Source organism: Lagenorhynchus albirostris, chromosome 15, assembly GCF_949774975.1.
Source record: "Lagenorhynchus albirostris chromosome 15, mLagAlb1.1, whole genome shotgun sequence".
In the NCBI taxonomy this organism is placed as follows: Eukaryota; Metazoa; Chordata; class Mammalia; order Artiodactyla; family Delphinidae; genus Lagenorhynchus; species Lagenorhynchus albirostris.
Window position 1 is genome coordinate 62,199,432 of NC_083109.1, and position 27,644 is coordinate 62,227,075.

Consider the following 27,644-nt stretch of genomic DNA (forward strand, 5'->3'; position numbering starts at 1 on the left):
GCCACCAGGGAAGACCCTGAAATTTCTAAGTAATTTTATATTTCACTATATAATTCTGTGTTAAAATATAGGGCCTAAAAGGAATGAAATGTTATCAGCCCCAGGGGTCCCGGTATAGAGTATAACATTGCCCCATGGATGGGAAGTTGTCTAGGGAGATGAAAGTTATCACAACACAAAAATATTCTTCAATGAGACGACTATTTAGGAAATCAGAACCCACTGAAACATCTTTCTCTGGTCTGCATCACTGTTGCCCTCCGACTCAAAGGCTTCACCTTGCCAGCTACTGGGTGCCAACATCCATTGTCTTGATACAAACACAACGAAGTGGCAGCTCCGCAAAACTGTTGATTTCCCTGAAGGTGCAATGTCACATGTCCATGCCCTCTGAAAGGCCACAGAAAGTCAGATCAATTCACAACCAAATATCAGAGAGTCATCGGGAAAGGTAACATAACAGGGGCTTTGAGGCACTGTGTTAAACGCCAAATAAGTAAAAGCCCGTGGCAAAAGTGGTGATCTCTCCAATAAGTCTGCAAAAATTACCCTCTTACCCTACACTGCAGAAAGCAAGCATGACATGAAGAATGGTGTCTTATGCTCTCACATGGTTCCGTCCAAAAAAAAGTTAAGGCAAAAAAATGAATTAATTTTATACTCAATCTAAGAATTAGCATCTAGTTGAAATTACCACCAAATTCCTATTACATGTAAAATAAATAAGCCTGTTTTCATAATTTGCAGTGTCATTTTTCAAGCCCCTCAAGCCCCCTTCCCCTTTAATCTACAGTGCCTGTTTTAAGTGATTTTTTCTGGAACCAATTATTTTCAGATAGTCAAAACGTCCTTCATTTCATGCCATCCAGCTCAGTTAGTGTATGAAGGTTTCATAGCAAAAGGTTAATGGTGGTGATCTCTGGGTGATAGAATTATGGGTGCTGGTATATTCTCTTTTGCTTAAATATATGTTTTACTTTTTCTAGAATCAATATAAAAGATTCAAGTTTTTTTAAAAGTTACACATATATATTTTAAGAGCACTATGGCAGTGCTTCACTGTCACTCCCCGCTTCCTCTTTGCTAATGAAATTTTCTTTCATTCTGGTATTCATATAAAATGTGCTTAGTGGGAGCTCCCTCAGCTCCAGAAAAGAACCAGGAATAGTCCAAACCAATCATAAATGTTACAGTCCTCTTTGCCAATGATTGGTTTAGAGGTTGGCCTGTGAACAAGTTTTAGCCAATCAGGCATAAGGGATGCCTGCTCTGAGAAGGTTCTGGAAAAGGTTTTCCTCTCTGATAAAAAAGAGGCATAGGAAAAAAACCTAACCCTCCACGTCCTTCATGCTTTTGGATATTATCACATGAGGATGTGATGTCTGGAGCTATGGCTGCCATCTTGTGACCATGAGGAAGTAGCCAAGAAAATCCCAAAAAAGTCTGGTTTTGAGCTGTTGAATTAGCTAAGCCTGAAATCATCAACCTTCAGACTATTTGCTATGTGAGGTAATAAATTCCCGTTGTTTAAGCCACTTTAATTGGTTGCTATGTTTCTCGCAAGCAAAAGCACCCCAAATGATACAAGCACTGTAACTTTGTGATGTTCAGCTTCGCAAAGAGCTGTGTGAACCACCATTTTATACTTTTCCATTAAGGGAGACCACAAATGATTTTTTTTCACAAAAACACATACCTAACTCCAAGAGTCATCACTTTAAAACCTGAGATTTTATCTCCACAACCCTCTTTGCAAGGCTCCATATTCTGGCCTTTGGAGGTAATGGTAGTCTCTCGTCTGGAGTGGTCCAGCTTGAGTCGCACCTGTGGGGTTTGGCTAACCCTGTCAGTAACCTTTGGGGAACTATATCTGAGCCCCTCTACCTTGGGGGGTTATATCTCCTAGGCATATCTGGATCTCTGCCCTCAGGAGCTTCCAAAACTGGGCTCCTTTCAATTCCCAACTCAGAACATTCCTGGAGGAAGATATTCCAGGGGTTGCAAAGTCAAACACAGGGGCCAGGCAGTTAACACAAACAAGTGCATCAGGCCAGGTGAGAACTGGGGAACTGGAGAACTCATACCCCTTCTAAAGGGGCAGCTGACAGGTGGGATCACATGTTGCCAGACGTTCCAATACTTTCAAAACAACCTAGAAATCTGGCTTTTTATGTACAATCTCCAAATTTTTAAAAGTTGGCAACTAATTTAGGTATCCTTAAAACTCCATGTGGTGGAGAACAGTATGGAGGTTCCTTAAAAAACTAAAAATAGAACTACCATACGACCCAACAATCCCACTACTGGGCATATACCCTGAGAAAACCATAATTCAAAAAGAGTCATGTACCACAATGTTCATTGCAGCACTATTTACAATAGCCAGGACATGGAAGCAACCTAAGTGTCCATCATCAGATGAATGGATAAAGAAGATGTGGCACATATATACAATGGAACATTACTCAGCCATAAAAAGAAACGAAATTGAGATATTTGTAGTGAGGTGGATGGACCTAGAGTCTGTCATACAGAGTGAAGTAAGTCAGAAAGAGAAAAACAAATACCGTATGCTAACACATATATATGGAATCTAAGAAAAAAAAAAAGGTCATGAAGAACTTAGGGGTAAGAGGGGAATAAAGACACAGACCTACTAGAGAACGGACTTGAGGATATGGGGAGAGGGAAGGGTAAGCTGTGACAAAGTGAGAGAGTGGCATGAACATATATATATACACTACCAAATGTAAAATAGATAGCTAGTGGGAAGCAGCCGCATAGCACAGGGAGATCAGCTCAGTGCTTTGTGACCACCTAGAGGGGTGGGATAGGGAGGGTGGGAGGGAGGGAGACGCAAGAGGGAAAAGATATGGGAACATATGTATATGTATAACTGATTCACTTTGTTATAAAGCAGAAACTAACACACCATTATAAAGCAATTATACTCCAATAAAGATGTTAAAAAAAAATAAAAATAAAAAACTCCACGTGGACCAAACCAAACTTATCTGAGGGCTGGATCCAGCCTACCAGTTGCCGGCTTACAACCTCTAGACTACTCGCACCTAAAAATCACATAACAATTGTGCACAGCTTTAAAACTGCCAAAGCTCTTTTCTGTTGCCCTTTCCCAAGTGTAAGGAGGCAGAACTCCTGTATCTCAAGACCAGATCCATTTATACGAGGAGGTATTCCATTTATGGGAAGAGGCATGAGGGAACTTTCTGGAACTATTTCCCATCTTGGTCTGGGTGGTGATTATACAACTGTAGACATGTAAAAATTAATTTTATGCTGGACACTGAATTTGTACACTTTTTGCATTCTACTGTATGTATGTTCTACCTCAGTAAAAGTTATTAATGATAGTAATAATACATAAACATGGAGGTAATATGCAAAGGCCTTCAGTGTGGAAAAGCCTGTTTTACAATCTTCACCACAAGCTGAGAGATGGATCCTATCACTCTCTTTTCACAGATGAGGAAACTAAGGCTGGAGATGAAAAGACATTTGCATAGGATACCGCAGGGTGTGAGTGACAGCTGGTTGCAAATCCACATCTGGTTGGCTCAGCCCCAGGGCTGTTCCCCACCAACTTCCCTTCCCAGGGGAGAGCATCCTACCATTTTCCAGACAGCTGGCCTGCCCAGGGCCTCGGGCAGCCCGGGAGGGACAGCGAGCTCTGGAGCGGAAGCCAGAGCGGGCCCATGCCCATATTTGCCCAAGCTATCTGCCCTCCTTTGCCCTCCCGGGCCGCAAACACAGATGTTCAGTTTGCTTTTTCCCTTTTTCAGTCACAGCCCTCCTGAGGCCCAGTGCTGCCTGCCAAACTCCGCATTCTTGGCGAGAACTGCAGTCAGGCAGGACAGGAGGGGCCCGGGGCGTGACTGTAAGCAGCCCTGGTGGGCTCCCTGGAGGAGGAGGAGCTCCATGCACCCACGGGCGGCTCACCTTGCAGCATGCTCCGGTAGGCCGTGTCGGCGATTGCATAGATGTGGGGGGGCATCTCGTGCCGCTTCTTGCCCTTGTACATGTCGATGATCTTCTCTGAGTAGATGGGCAGCTGCTTGTAGGGGTTCACCACCACGCAGAAGAGGCCCGAGTACGTCTGCCAAACAGAGAACCCATCTTATTTCCAGAACCCAGCAGGGACAAACAGCCCGTGGGGGTCCGGCCATGAGAACACCCACCACGACCTGCATTGTCTGAGCACCACCGTGTGCATTTTCTCACTTCATCCTCACAGTGGCAGCCTTAGACAGATGCGCTCAGAGTCTCATTTTAGAGAGGGGGAAACTGAGGCTCAGAGTCCTAGTGGGAACCTCTTGGCATCACTGTCTCTGGATATAGGGGAAGAGGAGCAAGGGGCAAGACTGGATTTCTAGGGCACCTGTGTTATAGTTTATAAGTTCTGCGTTCAGATCCCAGCTCCACTCTCACCACTGTTGCTTCGCCTCCCTGAGCCTCGCGGGCTTAAATAACATCTACCACTTCTGGAGCATCTGCAGGGCGCCGGCCACTGAGCTAAGCACTTCACAGTCGTCTTCTTCTTTAATCCTCACATCCACCCTGTGACAGGGATACTATGATTTCCCTGCTGCCCATTTGACAGATGAGGAAACTGAGGCTCCGTGAGGTCACCAGGTCACACAGCTGCTGGGGAATTCGGAACTAAAATCGCGACTGCTAACCCCAGAGCTCATACTCTCGACCATGAACAAAGCACACACTCCCTTGTCTCTAAAATGGTGATGAACACAGCTGCCCTTAAATAGGAATGGTCCTGACACGTTACAACACAGATGAACCTTGGAAACATTACACTGAATGAAAGAAGTCAGACTCAGAAGGTCACGTATCACATGGTTCCATTTATATGAAATGCCCAGAACAGGCAAGTCCACAGAAACAGAAAGCAGATCTCTGGTTTCCAGGGACTGCAGAAACGGGGGAACTGGAGTGACTGTAGCTGGAACGGGTTTCTTTGGGGGGTTATAAAGATGTTCTGGAACCAGACAGTGGTGATAGTAGCACTACACCGTGAGTGAGTGTATTACTGCCACTGAATTGCTTCCTTTAAACTGATGAATATGGTGAATCCATATCATATGGATTTTATCACAATTTTTTTTAAAAAAGTCAGGAATTCCCTGGCACTCCAGTGGTTAGAACTCGGGGCTTCCACTGCTCGGGGCCCGGGTTCAATCCCTGGTCGGGGAACTAAGATCCCGCAAGCCACACGGCTCAGCCACAAAAATTAATTAATTAATCTTAAAAAATTGTCCTATATGTATAGCTAATTCACTTTGTTATAAAGCAGAAACTAACACACCATTGTAAAGCAATTATACTCCAATAAAGATGTAAAAAACAAAAATTGTCCTGCCCTACCAAGTGCAGAGGAGCGTGTGAAAATGAACAGAACAGGGAAGGGGCGTGAAGAGGCTCGCACACCCTGCCGTGCTGTGCCTGGGGGAGGCGCTGTCCTGGTTCTTACTGTACGCTGGCCTTTCCCATGGGCTGAGGTCACAGCCCAGGAGGGAGGCACCAACCTGTCCCACAGGAACTGCTTTTCCAAACAATAACATCAGTGCAGCCCAAGGCTCCGATGGCCGGGAAGCATGTCTTCCCTCCAACTCCCCCGAGAAGTGACTAAAGGAGGAGGAACAGATATTCCATCACTGGGTTTCACTCAGAGCAGTGATCAAAGTCACTTTCACTTGACCAAAGTCACCCAGCAAGACCCTGGCAGCACTGAGCTCCAACTTGGCCCACTCCGAGGAGTGGACACTGTCCATAAGGCTGTAGACCTATCCCTGTCCTACAGAAACAATAGATCATTTGTTCATTCATTTACTCATTCATTCATTCTGTGTGTGCCCTCACACTGTGCAAGGCTCTGGGGTTATACTGGAAGACAAAACACACAAGGTCCTGCCCACAAAGGGCTTTCAGTCATGCTGGCAACTGGTTGAAGAGTGGGAGCCTCCCTCCAGGGCACCATTTGCTAAGGGACAATGATGATGAGAGTTGGGCCCGGGCACAGGGAGAATGATGTTCCTGAAAAGGTACAGGACTGGTGGGGGAGGGAGGGAGTAATCCCCCAGGTTCTCACCACTCCCCAAAAAGGGCAAGAGTGAGGTCAACATAAGGCTTATCTAAACATCCATCAGCCACTTATTGAGCACCTACTGTATACCAGGTCTGTGTTAGATGCTGGAGACAAATAAATCAATGATCATTCCTGCCCTCAAAAAGCCCCCAGATCAAAAGGGAGATAAGGATGTTCAAAAATAACATCATAACAACAAGGATGGAGCCCAGCGTATTATGGGAGCAAGGAAGGGAGGGCCCTAACCCACATGGGGGTGCTCAGAGAAACTTCAGTGGGGAGGTACTCCCAGCACTGAGACTTAACAGATAAGGTGATAACCAGCTCAGGTATACAGTGGGTGTTCACTAAATGCCTGCTAAATGAATGCCTGAGGGGTCAGTTAATTACAAAGCTTCCCTGGAGCAGGGGCAGTGCTGCCTTCGTCTCTGTGACCCGGGGCCTTGCACTGGTCCACACATAGTAGGTGCTCAATAGACATTCGTTGAACAGGTGGCAAAGCTGTTCCAGGGCAGGGCCTGTGTGTCTTGTTCATCTGTGTCCTGCTCCCCAGCTTGGGGCCTCCATGGAGTAAGTGCCCAACAAACAATCGATCGTTTGAATGAAGGTCAACCAAGCCCTACCTCCTCTTCAGGCCTCAACTCCACCTCCAGCTCCTCTCAGGCCATGGCCACTGCCACTGCCATGTCCTTTCCAGAATGTATCATTTACAACCCTAACCACCCCTCCAGGGACCTGGAGGCAGTAAAGGGCAGTGGTTAAGAGTATAGGATTGACTACCAAGGAATTGTTGGAGCTCTCATTCTGCTACTTCTTGGCTGTGTGTCCCTGGGCAAGTCTCTTAGCCTCTCTGAGCCTCAGTTATCCTCATCTGCAAAATGGGCAGGTGTAATAGGAGCTCCTTCATTGGTTTGCTGTGAGATAGCCCTCGTGAAGCATTTAGCTCAGTACCTGGTATGTAATAGGGGCTCAATAAATGTTAGTGACCACCCAGTGCTCCCTTTGTTTCATGATGATGAAAACCTTGCCACCTTGGAAACTTCACATGGAATGTTCTCTCTCCCTGGAACACTTCTCCCTGATCTTCCCAGAGCCATTTCCATCTGCTCTTTCAGGGCTCAGTCTAAATGTCCCTCCTGGACTGCAAGCTGCACACCAGCATATATCTGACACCCAGCACAGGGCCAGGCACATAGCAGACACTCAGTAAATATTTGCTGAATACAATGAATAGAAGAAAGAAGGGAGGGAGTGAGGGAAGGAGGAAGGAAGGAAGGCATGGCTCTCCCAACTCCATCATCAGCTTCTGAAGGAGAAATATCACCTTCCTCCTGTCTGCCTAGGACACCTCCTGGTGCTATGTACACAGCAAGCACTTAATCCATGCTTCCAGACAGATCTGAATCTCTGTCCAGTTCAGCACATCTTTCTGGGGCACAGTGGCCCTACAGGAAGGACTAGGAAGGCAGTAGCACACCCCACACAGAAGCTGGGCTTCAGAATCTGGAGTCTCAGTCTCCATTGCTCCAACTTGGTTGGTCTCACCTGACCCAGCCCACCTGCACTTGATTGTGCTTCTGCTTCCCCATCCCCACCGGCCCCTTTCCAGCTGGTCAAGTTCAGGTTTCAACATCCCCGCTTCCCATGTCCCAGCCGGCATCTCAGGGCCCGGTGCCACAGCAGGTCCCAGCTGCAGGCCAAGGGTTTCCCTCTTGTGACCGTATTAGGAAGTGAGTCCACTTTTTCCCTAACACTTTATATGGTCAGCCGTGGAGCCCTGAGCTCCCAAGGCCTCCGGCAGAAATGAGGAACAGTGGGGGAAGGTGGAAGAGATGCAGGCTTTAGGTCACAGAGGCCTGGTTGAACCTCAGCCTTGCCCTCATTGCCTGTGTGACTTGAGCAAGAGGCCAAACCCCTGAGCCTCTTCTTCCCCATCTATAAAACAATGGATAACAATACTTTCTTTACCAGCTTGTAGTGCAATGTCATGACTTTCTGAACATGTATCCTAGAGAAAGACCTGGTCCATCAAGAATGTGATCTGCTACAGCCTTGATTTTAAAGGGCAAAAAAGACTAGAAACAACCTAAATGCCCATCAGTGGGAGACTGGCTCAATAACTATGGCTCACTGCCCTTTAAAGGAATACATATGTATGTATACAAATATACATATATTTGCCTCTATATGTATAAAGTATTGCTGGAACGCTACATAAGGAACTGGTGACCACGGTTTCTCTAAGGAGGGGAACCAGAAGGTGAGGAATGGGGTTGAAAGGAAAAGTTCTAAAATACCCTTATATACTATTTTATTTACTATTTGCATGTGTTGTCTATTCAAAAAAAATGTTTTAAGTCTGAGTGGTTAGATAGTTGTGAACAGACACAAGAAAAAGCCACAAATAAATACATAAATAAGAAATTCCCCATCTCCCCCTCCCCGCCAGACCCTGACAACCACCATTCTACTCTCTGATTCTCTGAGTTTGACTATTTTAGATTCTCATGTAAATGGGATCCTGCGGGATTTTCCCCTCTCTCTCTGGCTTATTGCACTCAGCATAATGTCCTCCAGGTTCATCCCTGTTGTTACAAATGGCAGGATCTCCTTCTGTTTTAAAGCAGGGTTATTACATCATTCGGTGTATCTACCACCTTTCCTTCATCCATTCATCGTTGTAGAATCTATGTTACATATCTGCATCCAGCTCAAGTGTGCCTTATCTTCCTCCCCTCAGTTATCAATCAGCCTCAGGGAGAGGACTGGGCCCTGTGACTCTCAGCATCCCACAGAGAGGGAAGCAGGGGAGTCTGATCCGGTCCCTCCCCAGGCAAGTCTCGTCACCTCTCTGCCTCGGTCACCTCGTGCGCAGAGAGCTGGGACTTGGGGCGGTAGCCAGTACAAGCAAGGCCCACCTCTTCACTGAGTTCCCTGTGCCTGAAACCCTTGTCTCATCTCCCAGCCCAACACCAGGGACAGAGCCGACTGCTAAGCAGTCATGAAAAATCCCAGGCAGAGAGAAGCCAGCCAACAGCAACAGCCAAGATAGCAAGAGAGTGCTGGACCAGGGATCAGAGCCACATGCATGCCCCACATGTGCCATCAATGATCCTTGGCAGCTCAGGCAAGAACCTGCATCTCTAAGACTAGGAGACGGGACCCTCTGGCTTCTACCTCTTCTAGACCCGAGAGGACAAGACATCAGCCAGGACCTGAGCAAAAGTGCCTTGTTCGAAATGAGCCTTGCAGAATGGAAGGGAACGTTCTCTTCTTTATCAAGGGCAAAGTCGGCCACGGCCAGCTGCCTGAGCATCACCTGCCACCCACCCGTAATAAGGGCTGCTGCGCCTTCCGCTATCACGCGCCGGGTGAATAACTTGCTGTGCCCCCCATCTCCACCCCTGTCCTCCTTTATCTCCTCTGTCACGGACAACAGTTTCTATTTAAGTGATTAAACTGACCAGAAAGGAACGAGACAGCAGTGGACGTGTGGTCACAAGACTGAAAGGCTTTTCATCTAATCTGTCCAGAGAAGCGTAGCAGGAATTTGAAGATTTGATTCATGTTTTAATCTGCTGTCGGAAGATAGTCTGGGTCTTGGGACCTTCATAAGCCCCTCATTTTTCCTGATTTCTATCTGGGGCTCAAACATCTGTGTCAGAGCATAGCAGGCAAGATTCATATCCAGGCCCATCCTTGACCTCCTTGGATGAAGACGACTCATCTTGGACAGGAGACCCGCTCCCCTCTTGCTCCCTGCAGATTGGTGCCCTTAGAAATATCCACTCTGTGCCAAGAGCCCCAGGTTGATAATGCTTCCAAACAAGGAGTTTGACAAAAGGGACTTTCCCTGCTTAGAGAGCATCTTAGACTGTCCTTGGAGGGACTTCAGTACTCTGAGCCTCAGCTTGAATTAGCACAACATCCACTGAATGAAGTATGCTCGTCTCATCTTACAGACTAGCATACTTCATTCAGTGGAGTTGTACTAATTAAATGAGACAAAGAGGAGGCATTTATAGAATTATGAGTTGCTCCCCCGTTCCCCCTTGGCTCTTTAAAAAGAAAAAACCCATTGTAACCCCCTCTGAACAATCCATAAGAAGAATAGATCATTAATTATGGTACATCCATAGGATAGGTCACAAAGCCCATAAAGGGACATTCTGGCGTTATGAATGAGCAATGGGGATGCTCATCACTGACTTATATGTAGAAAGAAGAGCAGGTCCCCAGCCTAGGTGCACAGGCTTTTCAATAGGTAAACACGCACTATTCTCACATAGAAACACCGGGAATGCACCAACATCTTATCAGCTGTTATCTCTGGGGGAGGACTGATTTTTGTGTTTACTGTGCTTTTATGAATTTTCCAAATCTTCTGGAATAAATGTGCCTTATTTTCCTAATTAGGAAAAACGTCTGCAGGACAATTTTAGAGGTGACAAGGGAGTTTTGTAATTTTCACATGGTAAAACACAAAGGGCAGGACCAGAGGGCCTAAAGATGGAGGTGACTGTTTCCATAAGTTTGCAGAGAATCCCAGAACATCTGTCTGGTAATAACAAAAATTACCATAACAGCAACAAAACTAATAAAAACAACACCTAGCATGTTGAGTGCCTACAACATGCCAGGAAGCATGCCAAGTGCTTTCTTTTCAGAGTAACCCAGTCTATGAGGCTAGTACTATTCTTGCGTTCATTTTACAGAGAAGGAAACAAAATTTCAGAGAAATTAGATAACTTGCCCAAGGGATTAACATACCCTTTCTGAGAGGCAAGATAGACAAAGGCTGGACTGGGGGACCCTCTGCCCACCAGTTTGGCTTAATGGGGTTACCATGTCCTTCTATATCCTGGGGAGCTGGCCCACCCCACAAGGAACCTGTACCCCTGAGTCACACATCATCTGGTCCAGACTGTCCCACAGAGCTTTCTGTAGTGATAGGAATGTTCTACACTTGTGCTGTCACAGGTATACAGCAGCCACTAGACACAGGTGGCTGTTGGGCATTTAACATGAAGCCCAGTACAAGTGAAGAAGTGAACTTTTAAGAATTGATGCTTAATTAGTTTACATCTAAATTTAGTTAGCCACGTGTGGCCGGTGGCTACCATATTGGACAGTGCAGCTCTAGTGCACTCTGATCTGCACAGTCAACCCAGAGGAGTCCAGGTCGATCCAGGCGTTCCCATTTGGGACAGGGAAGGCCTCCACCAAACCTCACCAAGATCCTCATGTCTCTTACCTACTTGACTGCCAGGATGGACAAGCCTTCCCAAGGAGGTTAAGAGCTCTTCTTTATTTCCAAGATGGAGGAAGGGCAGGGAACTACTTCACTGAAATCCGTTGAGCACTGACCAAGCGTCTATGGGATTACATGGAATCTTTGGATCTCCTTTACATGGGGAGGGTGATTGTTCTCATTTTGCAGATGGGAAAACTGAGGCTTCAAGAGGTGAAATAACCTGTTCAATGTCACAGAACTAGGTAGGGCAAGGTGAATGGGAACCCAGGTCTGGACGATTCCATCCCACCTTGCAGCCTCTCTCATTGAAAACTTCAGCCTCCCAACCTGCACCCCGAAGACATCTCCAAGCCTCTCCCTTCCCTCAGGGGTGCAGGAGGCCAGCAAGAAGTGACTGGCTGCCCCAAGATACTCACGTATATGAGTCCTGAGAAGTACCTCTCCCTCAGGTTGTGCAGCACGGAGGCTTCATTGAGACACGTCAGCTCTGCCATGTCCTCCACCTTGGAGAACTTGGGCGGGTTCATCTTCTGGATATCATCTTTGCCGACCGTGACCTTCTTGCCATTCTCCACTAGCTCCACGATCACCTCATCCCCCTTCTCCTCCTTGATGCTGGCCGCCTCGAAGCCCTGCTTCTCCGAAGGGACCCATACCAGCTTCTTGGCGGCCCAGTCAGCCTGGGCCACTGGGCTGTTGATGAAGTTTTTGTCTACAAAGAGGAACTTCTCGTCATCACTGAGCTGGCCCTTCTGTGCCATGGTGCCTTGTTGATCCCCTGGGGAATAAGGCCACAGGGTCAGAATTAGACCAGAACCAAGCCCTAAAGACAGACAAAGCCCTCACCTCATCATGTCTGGGAATGCAGTCTGCAGAAACATTCCATAGAGTACAAAGGTGTTCCCTGTAGGATGGTTTATGTTGTCAAAAAATGGAAACAACCCAAAGGCCCTTCAGTAAAGGATCTCCAGGGGCTTCCCTGGTGGTGCACTGGTTAAGAATTTACCTGCCAGTGGTTGAGAATCTGCCTGCTAAGGCAGGGGACACGGGTTCGAGCCCTGGTCTGGGAGGATCCCACATGCCGCGGAGCAACTAGGTCCGTGAGCCACAACTACTGAGCCTGCGCGTCTGGAGCCTGTGCTCCGCAACAAGAGAGGCCGCGATAGTGAGAGGCCCGCACACTGCGATGAAGAGTGGCCCCCGCTTGCCACAACTAGAGAAAGCCCTCGCACAGAAATGAAGACCCAACACAACAAAAATTAATTAATTAATAAACTCCTACCCCCAACATCTTCAAAAAAAAAAAAAATGAATCTACCTGCCAATGCAAGGGACATGGGTTCGAGCCCTGCTCCAGGAAGATCCCACATGCCGCAGAGCAACTAAGCCCGTGCACCACAACTACTGAGCCTACGCTCAAGAGCCCGCGAGCCACAACTACTGAGCCCACGTGCCACAACTACTGAGCCCACGTGCCACAACTACTGAGCCCACGTGCCACAGCTACTGAAGTCTGCGTGCCTAGAGCCCGTGCTCCACAACAAGAAAAGCCACCACAATGAGAAGCCCAAGCACTGCAACAAAGAGTAGCCCCCACTCACCGCAACTAGAGAAAGCCCGTGCAGCAAAGAAGACCAAACGCAGCCAAAGATAAAAACAAACAAATAAATAAATAAATTTATTTTTTAAAAAAAGAAAAGGATTTCCATCATTGCCTGTTGTCCATCAACATGGCATGTTACATAAACCATTATATTTTCATACAATGAAATGCTATCCAGGGGTTAAGATGCAAGAAGTATGTCAAGGTGTGTTGACACAGGAAGATATCCAAGTCTGATAGTTTACTGTAAAAATAAAAGGCGGGTCCTCAAATGGTTAAACAGAGAGTTATCATATGATCCAACAATCCCATTCCTGGATATATACCCAAAAGAAATGAAAACATACCTCCACACAAAACTCATAAGTGAATGTTCATAGAAGCATTATTTCTAATAGCCAAGAAGTGTCAAAAAAAAAAACCCAAATGTCCATCAACAGATGAATGGATAAATAAAATGTGGCCTCTCCATATAATGGAATATTATTCAGCCATAAAAAGGAATGGGGTACCGATATACACTGAGCATTAATGAATCTTGAAGACACTATACTAAGTAAAAGAATCTAGTCACAGAGGACCACATATTATATGATTCCACTTACCCAAAATGTCCAGAATAGGCAAATCCAGAGAGATAGAAAGTAGATTAGTGGTTGCCAACAGCTGGGAGAGAATCAGAGGGTGACAGCAAAGGGGTGCAGGGTTTCTTTTTGGGGTGATGAAAATGTTCTAGAATGTACTGCAATGATGGATGCACAATTCTGTGAATATGCTAAAGCCATTCAATTGTACAGTTTAAATGGGTGAATTGTATGGTATTTAAATTATATCTCAATAAAACTTTAAAAATGAAATATAGGGAATATTGTAAAATAGTAGGTATAATAACCCATTTTATTTAAAAATATTTAGAATCCATATAGACAGAATGACTGGAGAAATATGCACTTATCAATATAGTTATGAAGGGATTTTTACTTTTTATGGGTTTTTTTGCCAATTTTTTATTGTGGTAAAATATACATAAGTATACTATCTTACTCATTTTATGACACTAAGTTCAGTGACATTAAGTACATTCATATTGTTGTGCAAGTATCACCACCATCCAGCTCCAGAACTCTTTTCATCTTGCAAAACTGAGACTCCACACCCATTAAAGACTAATTCCCCATTGCCTCTTCCCTCCAGCCACTGGCAACCACCATTCTACTTTCTTTTCTTTTTTGTTTTGTTTTTTAAAATTTATCTTTTATTATTATTATTTATTTATTTTTGGCTGTGTTGGGTCTTCATTGCTGCACGTGGGCTTTCTCTAGTTCTGGCGAGCGGGGGCTACTCTTTGTTGCAGGGTGCAGGCTTCTTATTGCGGTGGCTTCTCTTGTTGTGGAGCACGGGCTCTAGGCAGTAGTTGTGGCACACGGGCCCAGTAGTTGCGATGCATGGGCTGAGTTGCTCCGTAGCATGTGGGATCTTCCCGGACCAGGGCTCGAACCTGTGTCCCCTGCATTGGCAGGCAGATTCTTAACCACTGCGCCACCAGGGAAGCCCTCTACTTTCTATCTCTATGAATTTCACTACTCTAGGAACCTCATGTCAGTGGAATCATACAGTATTTGTCCTTTTGTCACTGGCGTATGTCACTTAGCATAATGTCCTCAAGGTTCAACCATGTTGCAGCATGAATCAGAATTTCCTTCCTTTTTTAAGGCTGAATAATATTCCATTGTATGGATATATGACATTTTGTTTACCCATTCATCTGTTGATGGACATTTGAGTTACTTCCACATTTTCTCTATCATGAATAATTCTACTCTGAACATGGGTATACTTTCTATTATGTATTTTTGCCATACTTACAGTTTTATAACTTTTATTAAATTTATGATCAACAAAAATAGATACTTTAAAAACACCTTCAAATAGCCAATCCACATAAGAAAAAGATGTTCAGCCTCACTAGTAAATGAAGAAATACAAGGTGAAGCAGTGAGATATTGCTTTTCACCCATAGCTTGGCTAAGGTGAGAACCACTGATAATATCCAGTGTTGTCAAGAGTGTAGGGTCCGGGCCTCTGCATACATCACCCTTACAGATGGAAAGTTCCTAAAATTCATGCACACCCCCTGACCTGCAATTCGATTGCTAGCAATTTAGCTTAAGGAAACTGAGAAGTGCTAACAGATGTATAAAAATGTACATTGCAGTGCTATTTGGAACAGCAAAACCTGCAAGCAATCCAAATGGCCTTCAGTGAGTGCCTTGTTAAATTACAGAGCATCCAGGCAACAGAATCCTATAATTCCACCCAAACTTCAAGATGTAGACTTATTTATGCCACGCAAAGATTTTTCCCTTTTGAACCCTCTTACACTGTTGGTGGGAATGGAAGTTGGTACAGCCACTATGGAAAACAGTATGAAGGTTCTTCAGAAAACTAAAAACAGAATTACCATATGATCCAGTAATCCCACTCCTGGGAATATACCTAGACAAAACTATAATTCAGAAAGATACATGCACCCCTATGTTCATAGCAGCACTGTTCACAATAGCCAAAACATGGAAACAACCTAAATGTCCATTGACAGATGAATGGGTAAAGAAGATGTGGTACATATATACAATGGAATACTACTTGGCCATAAAAAAGAACGAAATAATGCCATTTTCAGCAACATGGATGCAGCTAGAGATTATCATACTAAGTGAAGTAAGTCAGAAAGAGAAAGACAAATACCATATGATATCACTTACATGTGGAATCTAAAATATGGACAAATGAACCTATCTACAAAACAGAAACAGACTCACAGACATACAGATCAGAATTGTGGTTGCCACGGGGGAGAGGAGGAGGGAGAGGGATGGACTAGGAGTTTGGGGTTGGTAGATGCAAATTATTACATTTAGAATGGATAAACAACAAGGTCCTAATGTGTAGCACAGGGAACTATATTCAATATCCTGTGATAAACCATAGTGGAAAAGAATATTTAAAAAAAGAATGTTAAAAAAAGAAGAAATAATAAAAGTGATAATTCATAGAGTTAATGTTGGTTACAGATTTGCACACAATTTTTGAACATCAAAAGAGTATAAATTGGGCTTCCCTGGTGGCGCAGTGGTTGAGAGTCCGCCTGCCGTTGCAGGGGACATGGGTTCGTGCCCCGGTCCGGGAAGATCCCACGTGCCGTGGAGCGGCTAGGCCAGTGAGCCATGGCCTCTGAACCTGCACGTCTGGAGCCTGTGCTCCGCAACGGGAGAGGCCACAACAGTGAGGGGCCCGTGTACCACAAAAAAAAAAAAAAAAAAATTAAAAATTAACAAAAAGATTTTTCCCTTTCATCTTAACATATTTATTTGTCATTTACATGCTTTAAAATCCTCTCATTGTAAATGCACAATTCAATGATTTTTAGTAAATTTACAGAGCTGTGCATTTATCATGATGCTAAATTTTGGACCATTCCCATCATCTCAAAAGGGTTTCCTCATGCTGGTCTGCAGTCACTCCCTGTTCCTACCCACAACCCTCGGCAACCACTAATCTATTATCTGTCTCTACAGATTTGCCTTTTCGGGGCATTGCATATAAACGGAATGACACAATAGATGACTTTGGACCATGCAAAGATATTTCCGATATCTTTTTAGGTTAAAAACAATATGAATAAATGGAATACTCAGCAATAAAAAGGAACAAACTACACAATAAAATAGACGAATCTCAAAAGCAAGCTCTGTGAAAGAAGCAAGACCCAGTCTACATGCTCTATTATTCCACTAATGTGTTAAGTCTAGAAAAGGCAAAACTATGGTGACAGAAAGCAGATCACTGGTTGCCAGAGGCTGGGGAGGCCACTGACCACCAAGAGGCAAAAAGGAAATTTGGGGGTGATGAAAACGTTCTATATCCTGATTATGGTGGTGATTATATAACTGTATACATTTGACAAATCTCATTGAGCTGTACACTTAAAAATCAGTGAATTTTTTTAAAAATGGTGAGTTATATGTAGATTATACCTCAATAAAGTTGATTAAAATATTTATAATAGAGTAATTCTTGTCATTTTATATGTCTGTGTATACATTTTTAAAAGTCTAGAAAACTACACACTAAAATATTTTATATGTCTGTGTATACATTTTTAAAAGTCTAGAAAACTACACGCTAAAATATTAAACTACACCCTAAAATATCAATAAAGCTGATTAAAGTATTTATAATAGAGTAATTCTTGTCATTTTATATGTCTGTGTATACATTTTTAAAAGTCTAGAAAACTACACACTAAAATATCAAACTAGGGTTCTATTTGGTCAAATATGGGACAAGAGTTGAAAGGTGAGTATGTTTAAATCCATGAGCTCATAATGATTAAAAAAAATTCACAAGTCATCCTTGTAAGATGCTGGGGAATCAACTCATTGTATTGAAAACTGGTAAAGAAAAGGGGAAACTAGAACACTGATGCTGCCTTTCTACAAACTGTTCCTCAAGGTCACTAAATAATTGACAAGAAGTCTGTCTTTATATAAAACATCAAGTTAGTAAATGCCCTCTCAACATGGGGAACCCATTTGTGAGATTCTCCATTCTGTTGTCTAGACGTGTTCATGAGACAAGGTGCTGAGGCAACAGACTCTTTATAGGCCAATCCAAGGGCCCATTCCAGACCCTCTGACCATACCTGAAGGAGCTGCCCTGCTCTAGTAGCACTTGCTCTCACTCAGCTCCTCCAACCGACCCCATCTCTCCTCCCCCCATCCACTGTTCGTTCCAAAGAACTAAGGTGCAAGCTGAGTTAGGATGTACAGCCACCAGGACGTACTGTGTGGTTGATCCCCTTACTTCAGCAGAAAACAATTCATAACTCCTTTGAATTCAAACATAATCTCCACACTTAGGCCAACAAATCCCACGGAGATGGAGTAACCCCCAAATCCCATCAATGGGCCCCTGGAGCTGGGCAGCCACCTCCTAAAATGCAGACTTTGCAAGGCAAAAATCAGAGGGGCAGTTACTACCACTTTTCTCTTCTGGGGTGAAAATAACAATAATACAAACCAAAGGCTGCCAACAAATTCACTCAATCTCAAACTTATTTTAAAGTAAAAATACAAATTAAAACAAAAAACAAACAAAAAAAAAACCCAAAGGCTGATTTGTTCAGAAGGGATGGTTATTTCTCCTGGGAGACCTGATCTAGTAGCTCATTTAAAAAAAAAACAAGATGGAGAAATAGGTGAATCATTCCCTAAATCTGAATAATCACTTCAGTTATTCCAAAAAGTGAACTAAAGAATCGTAGAGAATGTGCACTGTCCCAGGTTTAACAATCGCATTTCCTGCATTTTTAAATTGTTATTGAATTTCTCTTGGGACGTAATGAGTCCATTCTCCCTTCACCTCACTTTCACTGTTTAAAAAAAAAAAACAAAAACTACCTTCTACTTAGAAGAATTCCAGCCAATAAAGGTGGAAGAAATGATGAAACTAAAGTGTAGCAATTTTGGAACTCTGAATAAAATAATGGGTCTTGACCATGACTATCAATTTTGCTAAAACATCAGACCATTGATTCTCAAACTTTCTTGTGCATCAGCTTCACCCGGGCAGTTGTGGAATCACAGATGGCTGGGCCCACCCCAGAGCTTCCGAGTCAGTAGGTCTGGGATGAGCCCAAGACCTGCATTTCTAACAGGTTCCCAGGTGATGCTGAGGATGCTGGCCTGGGGTCCACACTTTCAGACCCACTGTATTAGATGAAAAGCAGACGGCAAACTTTATAATGGATGGATCAGGCTGGCACCACCTATACCTACTCATTAACCTTAACATTGCAAAAACAAAGTCGATCAGAGGTTACATGCCTCCAGAGGGGTTGCTCTAGGAAGTGCCACCACCACCAATGAAATATTCTTACAAAAAGGAAAATGGGGTGGGGTTGGGGGACCGAAGCCAACAAAGCCTCTGGATCTAACACCCATTTAAGGGAAATGCGGGGCACAGGGAACATGCCAAACTAGGCCACGGGCATGTGACAAAGCCCACAAGGTGGGAAAGCATAGGACAAATGACTCAGTTTCTTTAACAGATAAAGTATTTTTAAAAAGGGTAACCTATAGATTAGAAAGGACTTTGGGACCCACAAAAGAAATGGGAGGAGGGTGGGGGTGAAATGATTGGCCTCATATGGAAGGTGAGTGACAGGAACCAAGGGGTACGTCATACTGTTCTCTCCACTTTTGCATATGTTTGAAAATTTTCATAATGAAAAAGTCTAACAAGTACAATAAAAGACAAACACTGATAGAGGCAGAGAAAGAACTCCCCTATCATGTCAACATGCACATCCACACACGGAGCAAATCAGAAATAAAGGTACATTTTGCTGTCTTAAAAAGCCATGCTTTAGGGACTTTCCTGGTGGTGCAGTGGTTAAGAATCCGCCTGCCAATGTAGGGGACACGGGTTCGAGCCCTGGTCCGGGAAGATCCCACATGCCGTGGAGCAACTAAGCCCATGCGCCACAACTACGGAGCCTGCGCTCTAGAGTCCGTGAGCCACAACTACTGAGCCTGCACGCCTAGAGCCCATGCTCCGAGAAGCCACCGCAATGAGAAACCCGCGCACCACAACAAAGAGTAGCCCCTGCTGGCTGCAACTAGAGAAAAGCCTGCGCACCACAAGGAAGACCCAACGCAGCCAAATAAGTAAATAATTAAATAATTTTTTAAAAAACAGCCACCCTTTAAATGAAAATCTTTGAGCAACTGAATGTAATTGTCAGAAAAATAAAAGTTTACTTGACAACCCCTCCGAAAAGAAAAATGGATGAGCTAATCAGGGAAATTTGAACACTGACTCAATATGTTTTATCCTAGGGAATTGGTTAAATTCTTTGGTGTGAAAATGGTACTGTGATTTCACCTATTTAGAGAGTCCTTTCCTTTTAGAGAAGTATTTCCTTTTAGAAGATCGTGAAGGGACTTCCCTGGTGGTGCAGTGGTTAAGAATCCACCTGCCAATGCAGGGGACACGGGTTTGAGCCCTGGCCTGGGAAGGTCCCACATGCCGTGGAGCAACTAAGCCCGTGGGCCACACCTACTGAGCCTGAGCTCTAGAGCCTGCGAGCCACAACTACTGAGCCTGTGTGCCACAACTACTGAAGCCCACATGCCTAGAGCCCATGCTCCGCAACAAGAGAAGCCACCACAATGAGAAGCCCACGCATCACAACGAAGAGTAGCCCCCGCTCGCCGCAACTAGAGAAAGCCCATGTGCAGCAACAAAGACCCAATGCAGCCATAAATAAATAAATAAAAACATATAGTATTTATAGATGAAATGATAAACCTGGGGTTTACCTCAAAATAATCAGGGCAGGGAGGAAATTTGGGTGGAGCCAGGATCGGCCCAGTGTTAATTGCTGGAGCCTCATGATGGAGTACCTGTAGGAGGGTTAAACTCTTCTGTCTACTATTTCATGACTGACATTTTCCTTAAAAGGAAAGATATTACTACGCAAAATTTATAAAACTATCTTCTACATGTAAGCAAAGCCAATATCACACCACCTCCCATTTGGCTGTATGTCATACCCAGGACAGAGTTTTTTGAACACCAAACAGTGATACTTAACACTCCTGGCCTCCTCACAGGCCCTGGGCTAAATCCTTCACATGCAGGATCATCGAGCGACACCACCACAGCCTTAGGAGTTCCGTTTGATGGTCAGCTCCACCTTACAGACATGGAAACTGGGGCTCAAAGAGGTGAAGGAATCTGCCTGAGGTCACACAGCTAAAAAGTGGCAGAGCTGGGCTTCCCTGGTGGCGCAGTGGTTGAGAGTCTGCCTGCCGACGCAGGGTACACGGGTTCGTGCCCCGGTCCGGGAAGATCCCACATGCCGCGGAGCGGCTGGGCCCTTGAGCCATGGCCACTGAGCCTGCGCGTCCGAGCCTGTGCTCCGCAACGGGAGAGGCCACAACAGTGAGAGGCCCGCGTACCGCGAAAAAAAATTAAAGTGACAGAGCTGGGATCCGAACCCAGGTCTGATTCGAAGCCTGTGCTCTTCTGTCTCCTACACAAGCTTGATGGGCTTGTCAGAAGCTCAGTGGAGTATTTGCAATCAATGAACCGACCCTTTAAGGCACCTAACACAGTGACCGGCACATAATAAACATTCAAAATGGGACCCAAATCAGATGAAGTGAACAATAACTCCACACCGCGATAAGAACAAACCTCACAAACACTTGTGTGAAAGAAGGCAAACCCAAGAAGGACATACTGTGTGATTCTGTTTGCAGGCAGGACGTGAAGATGCTGCGAGTTCAGTTCCAGACCATCTCAATAAAGCAAATATCACAATAAAGCAAGTCACATGGATATCTTGGTTTCCCAGTGCTTATAAAGGTTATGTTTACACTATGCTGTCATCTATTAAGTGTACAACAGCATTATGTCGACTGTCTAATTATATCAACATACGCACCTTAATTAAAAACACTTGATTGCGAAAAAATGCTAACCATCATCTGAGCCTTCAGCGAGTCATAGTAGCAACAACAAAACCACTGATCACAGGTCACCATAACAAATATTGTAATGAAAAAGCCTTAAATATAGCAAGAATTACCAAAATGTGTCACAGAGACACAAAGTGAGCAAATGCTGTTGGAAAAATGGCACCGATAGACTTGCTCGACACAGATTTGCCATAAGCCTTTCATTTGTAAAAAAAAAACAACACCACCACAGTATCTGTGAAGGGCAATAACACGAGGTGTGCCTGTATATGAGGTTCAAAACCAGGCAAATCTAACCTAAGGTGGTAGATATCAGATGTTGTAACTGGAAGTGTAGGACGTGATGGGGGTGTGTGGGGTTGATGTTGTTTCTTGATCTGAGTGCCAGTTACATGGGTGTCCCCACTTTGTGGAAATTCACCAGGCTGCATACCCACAGGGAGGTGTACTGTTCTGATATAAAGTACACTTCAATGAAAAAAAATTTTTTTTCTTTTTATCTTTAATTATGGTAAAATACACATAATAAAATTCACCACCTTAAGCACTTAATTGTGCAGTTCGGTAGTATGAGTACAATCAATGAAAAGTTTTTGAATGGTAGCCGAGTCTACTCAGGAGGGTGGGGAGACATGTTTTATTTGTTTAGGGCAGCATGACAACTAAGTGGGCTCTTTCTAATTACGATGTTGCTGAGTTGCCTTACAAATCAGGAAAAAAAGCAAAAACTACAACAGAAAAATAAAAGGACAGAGGAATTCCCACTGCCACAAACCCTGCCTAATCTAGGACTCAAAAATGCAAAGAAGATCAAACACAAAGATTCAGTCTCTGTCCAGAAAAAGGAGAGAGGCTGGGTTGCTTCCCATGTCTTTGAAGCCTGACAGTCAGGATGTGTGAAATCTGTTTTGGTCAAAAGAAAGAAGGAAAAGGGAAGAGGAGCTTGGCTTCACCCTAGAATGGCATTTCTCAGAGTGTGTTCCTTGGAACCCTAATCCCTCAAAATATTTGGGGTGGGGTGGGGCAGGATTCAGAGAGGTTGAGACACTCTTCAGAAATCAATTCTGGGGACTTCCCTGGTGGTCCAGTGGTTAAGACTCTGTGCTTCCAATTCAGGGGACGTGGGTTTGATCCCTGGTCAGGGAACTAAGATCCCACATGCCTTGAGGCACAACCAAAAAAAAGAGAAAGAAATCGATTCTGTGGTCAAATCCATTTGAAAAGCGCTACACATCTACCCACCCCATCATTAAGAGGAAGAACTCCCATCGGGATATCCGAGGTCCTGACATCTGAAAGCTATTTCACTCCTTTGAGCCCATGGCTCTCAAAAACATTTAGCCGCAGACCTCTTTTCCCACCAAACACTGATTAAATCCCATAGATTTGTCCTTGAGAAAATGTGGTGAGCCTAGCAAATTAATATTATTAACATTAGTAATCATAGCTGCTGCTCTATCTTATTGAATGCCAGCTATTAACTCATTTAATCCCCTCAAAAAGGCTACGAGAAGCACCATTACCTCTGGTTTACAGATGAGGAAACTGAGGCACAGAGAGGTTAAGTAACTTGCCCATCATGGCACAGCTAGTTATGGTGGAATCTGAATAAAGATATACTTTCAAAGTGATCTTTTCTGCTTTGTCTACCTTCTTTGAAATAGGGAGAGAACTTGAGGACTGAAAGAAATACAGACACACACGGGACACACCCCGCATCGGTCTGCGGCAACTTGAAGTCTCCAGATAACTTGGTTTTATTGCCGCAAGGACTTGCCTCAGCGTGCACCCAGAGCCTTGAGTTTTTAAAATTTGGGGTAGTGGACAATCAGGCAAAAAGTGTCAGGTCAGACATTAGGTGAGGCACAGGGGGGAACGCAAAGCAGTTTGCAAGACGGCAGCAGTGATCAGAGAGCACAATTCTCCATGCACTGAATGGAAGGAAAACTTGGTCTGCACCTCCCTGCTGCTAGAGCAGGGTTTCTCTCAACCTCGGCACGCTGACATTTGGGCCCGTTGACATTTGGGGCTGGATAATTCTTTGTTGGTGGGATGGATGGTGGGCAGAAGCCATGTAGCAGAGGGGGAGTGGTGGGCAGGCCGAGAGTGGGGGGGAGGGGGACTGTCGTGTGTAGTTTAAGGCCATTAGTAGCATCTCTGGTCTCTACCCAATAGATGCTAGTAGCACACCCTCCCCACCCCAGTCATGACAACCAAAAATGTCTCCAGATATTGCCACATGTCCCCTGGGGGAAAAAATTGTCCCAACCAACCTGGAATGCCAAGTGTAGAAGGTCACATGCGTGGAGTGTGGGCACATGAGAGCAGAAAAGCGACAGACACCCAGACAGCCGAACCTCAAGGAGACTCCCCACCGACCTGGTTTCTTCCTCTCAAGCCTTCCTCCCCCACCACCCCCCGTCCAATGTCCTGCATCAGCTCTGAGAGCTGAAAGGACACCTTCAGGATCATTATACAGGACTGACGGATACTACCTACAGTTCACGATCAATGGCCTTAGCAACGCCTGACACTGCCGAGTGTGTCGGCTCCATACACAGTCCTGTATTCCTCACCAACAACACCCAGCTTCGTTCCTTGAGCGCAGACAAGCTGTTCGTTAGCCTCTGTAAGACCACAGGGTTACAAGTCCCCGTTCTGTGCCGAACCTGCTGGGTGAATCTGGGCAAGTTACTCTCCCTCTCTGGGCCTTGTGCTTTTCATTTGGGGATAGAAATGTGGAGGGCTGGCTAGCTGTAACATATTTGTGTGTGTGTGTGTGTGGTACGCGGGCCTCTCACTGTTGTGGCCTCTCCCGTCGCGGAGCACAGGCTCCGGATGCGCAGCGGCCATGGCTCACGGGCCCAGCCGCTCCGCGGCATGTGGGATCTTCCCGGACCGGGGCACGAACCCGTGTCCCCTGCATCGGCAGGCGGACTCTCAACCACTGCGCCACCAGGGAAGCCCCTAGCTGTAACATTTTATGATAACTGTGATTCCAGATCAAAGTGTTGAAGTTGAACCAACTGAGAATGTTTAACTATTTTAGCTTGTTTTAGCATCGGTTTTATTTTCCCCAGGGGAACTCAGGGGTAAAAGATCTTGCCCCTTCTGCTTCTCTATTAAAGGAAAATGAATAAAATACCCCAGAGCCCAAACAGTAACAGGATTTGCACATCATCAGGCCTAGTTAACAGCTTCCCTCAGTATTTTACTGCCAAGATTTTAGACCAGAGACACCAACCCAAATGTCCCTGGGGTCAGGTGAGCAATGCAAGGTGACCCAAGCTGGAGGTGGCTGGACAGAGCCCTCTGGTCCTGCCCAAAGAGCGTGGCAGCTTCTCAACTCCCGTTGGGGTGAGTGAGAATGTGGGCCCTGCATTGCCAGATTTCCAACAGACCCCGAAGTCTGCATTTAGGAATGAAATACCCACCCCTAAAGTTAAATCACTGCACATTTTGAATGCCATGCAGGCAAAATGAAAACCCTCTGGGCTTGATCTAGAACACGAACCACCAGCTGGCGGGACCTCTGCAGAGGAGCAACTATTTCAAGGTCTGGCCCAGGTGTGGGAGGAGCCAAAGTGGAGAGGGAAGCAGGGAGGGGGTGGGCCCCCCAGATGCACCAGATCTCCAAGCCCCAAACTGTCCCCGCGAGTAATCGGGACTCTAAATCTGTCATTAATAATAGGCACAATTATCACTGTGCTCTTTCTATTCATGGGATATCGGGCCAAGCAATCTATTATATACACCATCTTGCTATGTCTCCTAAGCGTCCAGCAAGGTGGGCATTATTTATTATTCCTGTAAGGCTATGGAGGTCCCGGAAGGTAAGTGAAAGTAAAGGCTTTTGCTTGTAAAAGTTGGAGCCGACATCTGAACCCAGATCTGACACCTGATCTACTCTTAGCAAAAAGTCTCTTCCTTGCTTGAACTTCCTTGCATGGACTGGTCCCCGTGCCACTCCCCCACCAGCTGCACCCCCTTCTGATATCTGCCTAACTCATTAGAATACTGTTTTTAAAGTACCTCCAGAAGGAAGTTCTTATAATCAGTAAAGCTAAATTATTTTTACCTCCCCAAGAGAACTTGGTTAGCAAGAGGTCTGGTGGCTCTCACGGAGGATGCTTTGAGGATTAGAGAGAACTAGCCATTTCTGGCCCTAAAAGCCCTACTGTGTCTTGTGTCTTGCAACTCTGGCTTACCACAACTTAAAAGAAATGTAGTCTCCTATATGCCCATTTGAAGTTTAAATTTACAATGTCTTTAGAGGACTGTTTAGCAATATCTATCCATTTTCAATGTGCATGCTCTGTAACTTAGCAAATTACATTGCTGGGAATTTATCCTACAGATAAACTCATGTAATTAGACATAAATAGATACACAAAGATGGTCCCTGAAGTCCTGTTTATATGGTGGAGTGAAGCTGGTATGTTTCAATAAGAGGTTGTTTCAGTAAGATGCTATCCTTCCACATAATAGAATATTATGCAGATGATAAAAAGAAACACCACAATGTGCTGATATAGAAAGATGAAGATATGTAATCAAGGGAAAAAAACACCTAATTTACAATGCCAATATTCGTGCAAAAGAGGAAGATTTGACATAGAAAAGTTTTGGAAAGATGTGCAAGAATACATTAACCATGTTTATATCAATATCTAAAGATGGGGAAGAGCGGAGAGGTGGGGAAGGAGAAAGAGGGTCAGGAATTCTACCTGGAGACCAGGGAATGGCTATAATGACCCACAGGGGTCTCAGACACTGGCCCCTTCTGTGATTCTGTATCATCTGCTGCATGCTTCACCAGCAGAGGGAAGGAAGTTCAAGCCTGCATGGGTGAGCAGGAGGCGAGCACTATGGTCCTTCCTCAGGGACTTTGATGAGGGCTGTTCCTCCTTAACCCCCAAATCACTGATGCAACTCAGAGACGCCCAACTTCCCCCTGCAGGAACAACGGGCAGCGCTAGCTTCTTCCTCCATCATCTGATCCCTTACAAAAGTTTCTTCAAAGTCAACTATTCAAAATAGAACAAAACAAAAATTTCCTTCAAATTCCGACTTGGCCTTTTCCAAACTCAGCCTTTCCCCCATGGTGGGGCCATAGTTAACTGTGTTTAAAGGTCAGGGGTAGAGGGAAGAGACCCCTGGTAGCAAAAGAGTCACCGTGGAAGCCAGACAGGCTCCTCCTACTCACAGGTGAGCTCTTAAATGATGCCCTCGAGACCCTAAATGAATTAAAAAAGGGTCAATAAACCTGGTATCAGTCATGTTCCTGACACAGGTGAGGAAGTGGGTCTATATTCGAGTGGAAGAAGAATAGGAACTGAGTTTATGAAAAGACATTACACAAAAAGAAAATTAAGGGCAAGTTTCTCTTTTACGGAAAGACTATACCATAGGGTTCCTGGTTCTGCCAAGTACCAGATGGGTTACACTGAGCAAGATCCTTAAGGTCTCTGGTCATGTATGTTATAAATAACCATCCACAGAAGTTCACCAGGGGCCAGACACTGTGCTAAATCCTTCATATGCATGATCCCCTTGAATCCTCCCAAAAGGGCAATCCCTTAGGCTCTGCAGTTAGAAAGAGCTAGGTCTATAGAATCTTGTCTTCCTCATTGGCTAGTCAAGCTATCTTGAGCAAGTTATTCAGACTCCACATTTGTAAAACAGGGCCAATAATAATAGCATCCATTCCAAAGAGCTGTTGTAAAGACTTAGAAACATGATGCCTGTAAAGGATTCAGTGTGTTGTCCAGCAAAAGTGATCAACTAACATTAGCTATTCTCACGAGCCCCATTTTATGGATGGGAAAACTGAGGTTTGGGAAGGTCAACCTGCATGATTTCTAAATTTGCTTGTGATGTTCTCGGATTCCAGTGGACTTAAAATTGGATGTGGTTTTCCAGAAAAATCTAATGTGTACCCAATTTCAGAAGAACATGGTTGTGCCTAACAGCATAAAATCCACCTGTTTGGATTCAATACACTGAGGAAAGGAGAAGACAACTTTCCCACCCCAAAAATAAAACTTCCAAATAAGAGAGAGTAGGGAAAGGTAATCCCCCTTTCCTCCCAAATGTTTTCTCCTCTGGACTCCCCGA

The 27,644-nt window shown here is 44.8% G+C and overlaps 1 protein-coding gene across 6 annotated transcripts in view; it reads right to left on the bottom strand.

Moving 5' to 3' along the window:
* MYH11 (myosin heavy chain 11) overlaps positions 1–27,644 on the bottom strand; it is a 127,741-nt gene that overhangs the window by 98,131 nt on the left and 1,966 nt on the right. For all 6 annotated transcript variants that reach the window (XM_060122539.1, XM_060122538.1, XM_060122543.1 and 3 more), the window contains exons 2-3: positions 11,792–12,153; positions 3,961–4,117 (exon numbers count right to left, since the gene is read on the bottom strand). In XM_060122539.1, the coding sequence (XP_059978522.1) occupies positions 3,961–4,117; positions 11,792–12,136 (502 nt within the window). In that variant the 5' untranslated portion in view covers positions 12,137–12,153. The remainder of the gene's footprint in view (positions 1–3,960; positions 4,118–11,791; positions 12,154–27,644) is intronic.